General features: G+C 46.4%; 1 protein-coding gene across 1 annotated transcript in view; it reads left to right on the forward strand.

Moving 5' to 3' along the window:
• LOC148451065 (uncharacterized) overlaps nt 1–8,391 on the forward strand; it is a 67,496-nt gene extending 59,105 nt beyond the window's left edge. Inside the window, exon 7 of the mRNA XM_088462327.1 lies at nt 7,251–8,391. Within this exon, the coding sequence (XP_088318453.1) occupies nt 7,251–7,791 (541 nt within the window). The 3' untranslated portion in view covers nt 7,792–8,391. The remainder of the gene's footprint in view (nt 1–7,250) is intronic.
• Nucleotides 8,392–8,603: the final 212 nt, after the last annotated feature.

Consider the following 8,603-nt stretch of genomic DNA (forward strand, 5'->3'; position numbering starts at 1 on the left):
TCCCCCCCGGCACATTTTTTTCATTTTACCCCACAAATGAAGATGAAGTATCTACGCTCTCCTCCTCTACTACCTCTCCTCTTCAAACTATACCCTCACACATCAGTAATGTCAGTAATGTACTGACATACAAGACTCTGACGCAGCACGGCTGGATGATCAATTTAAAAAAATCTAACCTAATTCCGTCTCAGAGACTCCAGTTTCTGGGGATTATCCTGGACATAAGGTTACAGCGGGTGTTTCTACCAGAAGACAAAGCCCAGGTCATTCGGCTACTAGTTCAGTTCTCAGATAGAAGACCTTATTACTGGTTTGACTTCGTCCCTTGGGAAAGATGGTAGCTGCCTTCGAAGGCACTACAATTCGGGACGATTCCACTCCTGTGTGTTCCAGCTGGACCTACTAACACAGGGGTCAGGGTCTCACTACTACATTGGATGATCCAGTTGGCACTGACAACCAGGGTGTCTCTTCTCTGGTGGATGCAAACCAACAACTTCTTGGCGGGTCGGAGATTCGGAGTGTGGGATTGGATAATCGTGATGACGGACGCCAGTCCGAGGATGCAGAGCGGTGGTTCTAGACGGTCATTTTCTTGGACGTTGGTCTCCACAGGAAAGATGGGGGCCCATAAATGCGTTGGAACGCAGAGCAATTTGCAATGCTCTGCTTGAAGCATACTTACTAAGATCTTATCCGGTCAGAGGGCCTGATTCAGACCCGGTCGCTCTGAATCAGGGCCGGGGGTTTTTTTTTGGTTTGTTTTTAGAATGGCCTCATGGCCGCTCACATAGCTGTGGGTGACCACCCACAGCTGCAGCAAGCAGCCATGATGATTGTCACGATGGTAAAGACCATCGCGACCATCGGGCTTGCGACGAGACCCTTGTGGTAGGGTCTCGTGGCCGCAAGCCCCAGACAGATTTCGGCTCTAACAGAGCCGGAATCTCTCCACTGACACCACTCGTGATGTCAGTTGGGCCGCCCCCAAACGACAGGCGTTCTCATGGGAACACCTCCGTTTGGGCAGCCACACCCCGGCCCGCCCACCCAAGGGGGCGAGCTGTCACTCAACATCGACAGCTCGCCCCCTTTGTTGCGAGACCCGGAGCGAAAGAGTGCCCGTCGCTAGCCGGGTCTCGCGCATGCGCACGACTGAGCCGGCTCCGTCATGCGCATGCGCTGTGGGCCACCATCGACCCGGTTGCGAGCGCTCTACGCTTGCGACCGGGTCTGAATTAGGCCCTCAGTTCAGTCGGCCATCGCTTATGTCACTCGACAGGGCGGAACTCCAAGTCGCATGGCAATGTGCGAAGTCACCTGGATTCTCAGATGGGCTAGAGTCAATCAGTGATCCTGTCAGCAGTGTTCATCCCAGTAGAGGACAACTGGGAAGCAGACTATCTCAGTCGCCAGGATCTCCATCCCGGGGAATGGATGCTTCACCCAGACGTCTTCCAAGCCTTGGTCGGTAGTTTGGGTCGGCCTCAGGTGGACCTCATGGCATCTCTCTTAAACCATCAGCGACCAAGATTCGTGTCCAGAACTCGAGATCCTGCTGCAGTGGCAGTGGACGCACTAACAGTTCCATGGACCTATGACATGGTTTACATATTCCCTCCAATTCCTCTACTTCCTCCCCTACTAAAGCGGATAAAACACGAGTTGGTCTCGGCCATTCTCGTGGCTCCGGACTGGCTTCGGATGAGTTGGTACTCGGACCTGCGGACTCTCTAAGAAGACGATCCGTGGCCCTACCACTTTGTCCCAACCTATCACAGCTGCATAGAACGGGGTGGCTGTTGAGGGCGCTATCTTGAGACTCAAAGGCATCCCCGAATCTGTTATCCCCACTGTGCTTCGTGCCAGAAAACCAGTTACGGTTGCGCATTACCACCGCATTTGGCGGTCTTATGTGGCATGGTGTGGCAGTCGGGGCCATCCGTCTAGGACTTTTCATTTATCCTGGTTATTGCTTTTTCTTCAGATGGGGCTAGATGTTGGTCTACGTTTTTCATGATGATAGGGCAGAGCTCTGGACACAAGCCACTTTCTTCCTTAGGTTGTGTTGGCTTTTCACATAAATCAACCTATCATGGTGCCTTCTTTAGTTGAGGACTCCGGAGTATCCTCGACTCTGGATGTGGTTCGAGCTCTTCGTGTCTATGTGGCTCGAGCAGCGTCTTTCCGTAAGACTGATTCGCTCTTTGTCCTGTATGATGCTGTTGGGAAGGGTTGGACGGCATCTAAACAGATGCTGGCAAGATGGATTCAGCTGACTATACGACAGGCTTATATTCGCAGCAATAGGCTACCTCATCCGTCTATTTCAGCGCATTCCACGCGCTCTGTATGTACATCATGAGTGGCACGTCAGGGTGCCTCCACCATACAATTGTGCACGGTGGCTACTTGGTCCTCGGAACACACCTTTGTGGTTTTATCAGTTTGACACATTTGCTGCTTCAGGCTCCTCAGAGTGCTCTCGCCCGTGGGGAAACGTTTGGGACATCACCAGTGTAACCAAGTCTCCAGTGTCCCCTACCAGTAAATCCTTTTCTCTGATTCCACAGAGAACACTGGACGCCCATCTCAGCGCTTTTCGCCTGTCTGTTTGATTGGTACTGTGTGTTTGTTTGGTTTTGTTTGTTGTGTAATTTTCGCTTCTCTTTGCTTCTCTTGTTCTCCATCTCCTCTTGGCCTTTTTTCTAAACTAAGGGGCTGGTGGGGCATAGAGGGGGAGGAGCTGCACACTTCTGAATTATTTAAAGTGCCAGCTCAACTATCCACGCCTCTGTACACCAGTGTACTTAGTCTCCAGTATCCCCTGTGGTAAGTACCGAAATCCCATTATCTATAGTAATAATACACTGACATCACTTATATCTATAGTAATAATACAGGGACATGACTGGGGAGGTGAGAGGATCTGGGAGTGTCACAGTGACATCAAATATCTATAGTAGTAATACAGGGACATGACTGGGGAGGTGAGGGGATACGGGAGTGACACAGTGATATCAGTTATGCACAATTAACTCTTAAAAACTATTCCATATAGGTGAATTATAATTTCAACCTTTTATTGATGGCTTCTCCAATACACAGGGTTACACAGTAGTGAAGAAGACATCCAGTGAGTGTCAGACACCCAGCAGCCGTCCCTGTGTGCGCCTCCATCTCACTAACACATAAGAGAGAAAATAACCAGAAGATCCTGGAACTCGCCAACAAGATCATCCAGCTGCTGGCTGGAGAGGTGACTGCTGGGAATGGGACATTATACAGTAACACCAGGGGATGTTTCTGGATGATGACTGGAGAGGTGACTGCTGGGAATGGGACATTATACAGTAACACCAGGGGATGTGTCTGGGTGATGGCTGGAGAGGTGACTGCTGGGAATGGGACATTATACAGTAACACCAGGGGATGTGTCTGGGTGATGGCTGTTCCATTGTATGTGTCAGGTTCTTATAAGGTGTTAGGATGTCACTATGTCTCCATGCAGGAGGGGGAATATATATAGAGGAATACAGGGATCTGTACAAGGACGTGATGATGGAGAATTATTGGCCCCTCACATCACTGGGTAAGATGAGACAATTTTTTTGTATTGGGGAGAGCAGGTATGGGGGCTCCCTATATACACACATCATCTATTAATCATATATATATATTTATATTATAGTACACAGTTACTGTGTGTCTCCTACAGATGGACCTGGTGGCAGAAATACCCCAGAGAGATGTCCCCATCCTCTGTATTCACAGGATTGTACAGAGGAGAATCGCAGGATCCCACAGGAGAATCAAGTAGGTGGGATTTAGGGTCTCACCAATATGCCACAGTCACTGTATGATCTGTAGAGAAGCTGTGTTTGTCTTATACTCTGATATTCTTTTGTTTTATTTCATCAGACTTTCTTAAATAATTTTTTGTTGTGGGTTATATAGGATGAAGGTCTGGCATTTATAAAGGTTGAACATATAGAAGAAGAAGATACGTATGTGAGTGATATAAAGGCAGAGGATATAGAGGGAGAAGAAGAGACGTATGTGACTGATATGGAGGCAGAAGATACAGAGGGAGAAGAAGAGACGTATGTGACTGATATGGAGGCAGAAGATACAGAGGGAGAAGAAGAGACGTATGTGACTGATATGAAGGGAGAAGAAGAGACGTATGTGACTGATATAAAGGCAGAAGATAAAGAGGGAGAAGAAGAGACGTATGTGACTGATATAAAGGCAGAAGATAAAGAGGGAGAAGAAGAGACGTATGTGACTGATATAAAGGCAGAAGATATAGAGGGAGTAGAAGACGTATATGACTGATATGAAGGCAGAAGATATAGAGCAAGAAGAAAAGACATATGTGACTGATATCAAAGCAGAAGATATAGAGGGAGAAGAAGAGATATATGTGACTGATAATAAGGCAGAAGTTACAGAGGGAAAAGTAAAGACGTATGTGACCTATATGAAGGCAGAAGATACTGGGGAAAAAGAAGAGACGTATATGACTTCTATGAAGGCAGAACATACAGAGGGAGAAGAAGAGACGTATGTAAGGGGTGATCAGCAGTGTAAGGAGGAGGAAATACCTACAGATATCGGCGCAGGTGAGTAATAAACACTTATTACAGAAAAAAGTCACAAATTCTCCTCACTCGGTCACTACAACAATCTCTTATCCTACACCACCTTCTTTCAGTACAAAGTAAGGCATTGAATGTGTCTGCCAAGTGGGTAAGTCAGGACCCACCAGCCCCTATTATACTCCTGCCCTCCCCCTCACATCATGTCACTGTGTATTACCATCCCAGAGATCTGACCAGTTTCCTCCCCACACTCTCTGGTGTATCTCATACATCAGGAGCCATTAGCACCTATTATACTCCTGCTCTCCCCTCACATCATGTCACTGTGTGTTGCCAGCCCAGAGATCTGACCAGTCTCCTCCCCACACTCTCTGGTGTATCTTCTATATCAGTACAAGGGATGTAGCTATACTAAATAAATCACTGGTCAGTGTGATGAAACCCCATATAACAGCCATGATTCTGGCTTGTGCACTACCACATGTGACAATACCCACTATTTTTTAATATTATGTGATTGTCAATATACTGTGTACTACCCATCATACACAGACACAACCACACACCCGTAATTGCACAATTGCATCTCCACTTTCTGTGCTTAGATGCTCTGTACTGTTACACTTTATCTGCTGACCTGTCTCTGTATCCTGCTCTGCCCTCCTGCTGTCTTCCTCTTTCTGCTGTTACTTATCTGTGTCCTGCACCATTCCCTGTCCTGCTGCCTCCCCCACTCTGTGCCCTGCACCATTCCCCTAACCTGTACTGCTTCCTCCCCCGCTCTGTGCCCTGCTCCATTCCCCTACTGCCTCTATGCCATGCTGTATTCCCTTACCCTATTTTTCTGCCTCCCCTGCTCTGTGCCGTTTCCATACCCTGTACTGCTGCCTCCACCGCTTTGCGCCATTCCCCTGTCCTGCTGCCTCCCCCACTCTGTGCCATTCCCTTCTCCTGCTGCCTCCTCTGCACCTTTCCCCAACTGTGTCCTGCTACCTCCCCCGCTCTGCGCCATTCCCCTACCCTGTACTGTTGCCTCCCACGCTCTGTGCCGTTCCCCTACCCTGTCCTGCTGCCTACCCTACTCTGTGCCCTGCACCATTCCCCTAGCCTGTCCTGCTGCCTCTGTGCCCTGCTCTATTCCCCTACTGTGTCTTGCTGCCTCCCCCGCTCTGCCCTTGGACATTGCCTACCCTGTCCTCTTGCCTCCACCGCTCTGCGCCATTCCCCTCCCCTGTCCTGCTGCCTTCCCCGCTTTACCCTTGGACATCCCCTCCCCTGTCCTGCTCCCCCCCCCGCTCTGTGCTATTCCCCTCTCCTGCCGCCTCCTGCTCTGTGCCTTTCCCCTACCCTGTCCTGCTCCCCCCCCCCTGCTCTGTGCTATTGCCGCCTCCTGCTCTGTGCCTTTCCCCTACCCTGTCCTGCTCCCCCCCCCCCCTGCTCAACCTTTGGACATTCCCCATCCAGTCTTGCTGCCTCCCCCGCTCTGTGTCCTGCACCATTCCCCTACTCTATCCAGCTGCCTCCCCCGCTCTGTGCCGCCATCATTCTGTGTTGCTCTGTCCTATCGCTCTCCTTCCCTCTCAGCGGTTATATACAGTGACTCATTACCCTAAGTTAGTAACATGACTCTGGTGGGACTACTCTCCCTGAGGATGACCAGAGGACCATATAGAGGCTGATTTTACTACATATATATCCACCTGGAGAACTTTGTGTAGTGTGGACGCAGTTGTTGCTAATTAGCTCACGAGTTTCCCGTGTTTATGTGTGAGGGAGGTCTAGATGGGTATTGTGGTTCACCAACATCACTGGTTGAGATTGTTCTTGTGGCTGGATCTATGACTTGTGCAGATAATGTGCTTGTGTCATTTTATCTGTTCAATGAGAGTCTTGTTTCTTGTTGGTTCATTTGTTAATGTAATAATGTGGTCATCGTTTGTACCTGCAAATTAAACAGCTAAACCTCTTCATTTATAAGAATATGGTGGTGTAGTGGGGTTAGGATTGCTGACTCACAGCACTAAGTTCATGAGTTTCATTTTCGACCAAAATGATGTGTGGAGTTTGTATGTGTTTCCTGCAAAAATCATACTGGCAGGTTAATTTGTTTCTGACCCAAATTAAGCATATTTTGTGTACTAGTAGATATGGTTATGAATATAGATTGTAAGCCAATTGGCCAAATATTCTCTGTAAAGTGCTATGAAATGTGTGAGCTTTATGAAGAACTCTGAATAATAATAATACAGTTATTGTATTTCCAGCAGATGGACGCACAAGCAGGAATGACTTGGAGGGAGATCTCATCTTGTCTACAGATATTCAAATAGAAGATAACATCACACAGGAATCTCAAGGAGATAATCCCGTTACTCTAAATATACATCCAGTACCTCACAGTGCAGCTATATCATCTGATCCCTCTAATTGTGACCAATGTTCTCCTGATACCTCAGTTTTTGTTACACATAGTGCAGCTCATACACCTGATAAACCATTTACATGTTCTGAGTGTGGGAAATGTTTTACGCTGAAATCAAATCTTGTAACACATCAGAGAAGTCACACAGAGGAGAGGCCATTTTCATGTTCTGAGTGTGGGAAATGGTTTCTTTATATATCAAAGCTGGTTACACATCAGAGCCGTCACACAGGTGAGAAGCCATTTTCATGTTCTGAGTGTGAGAAATGTTTTACACAGAAATCAGCTCTTGTAACACATCAGAGAAGTCACACAGGTGAGAGGCCATTTTCATGTTCTGAGTGTGAGAAATATTTTACACAGAAATCAGCTCTTGTTACACATCAGAGACGTCACACAGGTGAGAAACTATTTACATGCCCTGAGTGTGGGAAATGTTTTACACGTAAATCAGAGCTTGTTAAACATCAGAGAAGTCACACAGGTGAGCAACCATTTACATGCCCTGAGTGTGGGAAATGTTTTATACACAAATCATCTCTTGTTACACATCAGAGAAGTCACACAGGTGAGAAACCATTTCATCTACATGAGAGAAGTCACAGAGATGAGCGGCCATTTACATGCTCTGAGTGTGGGAAATGTTTTACATATAAATTGGCTTTAGATATACATCAGAGAAGCCATTTCCATGCTCAGAGTGTGGGAAAATGTTATCCACAGAAAGATCATCTTGTTACATATCAGAGATCACAAAGGTAAGAAACCATTTCCATGCTCAGAGTGTGGGAAAATGTTATCCACAGAAAGATCATCTTGTTACATAGCAGAGATCACAAAGGTAAGAAACCATTTCCATGCTCTGAGTGTGGGAAATGTTTTATACAGAAGTCACATCTTGGTAGATATCAGCTGTCACACAGGAGAAAATCATGTCTATGAGCTGATACAAAACAGGGCTGTAGCAACACTCCAGTCACACAGCATTTTAAAATTTGAAGTGATCTATCTGCATATAATTGGGATGTGTCATTACTATAAAAAGAGGAGGGATGTACAGCGCTAGGGAAATCTAAACAATAATAATTAATTAATATAGGGCTTGATATAGATGCAATTAATAATTTATACTATTTAATTTGAACTCTCCCAGGGGCACCATCTATGCTATCAGGGGGTTATCTGGATGTTCTAACTGAATTTGATCCACCCAGATGGTTTGAATGAATCAGTAGAAGTGACCACTATTTCCTGATATCTCATATATCGCTATCCAAACTATTTCAGTGGTGTAAACAGTTAAACCTTGTATCATGTAATTGTGATTCTGGAGGAAGGAATGCAATAAAAGAAGTTACTGCAGCCTGGCATCTATACAAAAGGTTTTTAATTTATTAGATAAAGTTGATCTCTAATAATTATAAGAATAGTTGATGTGCAAAAAGGGTCAAGTCAATCATATAAGCTGAATACAAAAGTGTAAAGAGGCGTATCCACTAGGCGATATATGCAGGCGATTACACAATAACGATGTATTTATCATGCAATTGCTTGCAAATCGCACATGAATCAGG

The sequence above is a fragment of the Taudactylus pleione genome, unplaced genomic scaffold (genome assembly GCF_031769625.1).
Source record: "Taudactylus pleione unplaced genomic scaffold, aTauple2 ptg001186l, whole genome shotgun sequence".
Classification (NCBI taxonomy): domain Eukaryota; kingdom Metazoa; phylum Chordata; class Amphibia; order Anura; family Myobatrachidae; genus Taudactylus; species Taudactylus pleione.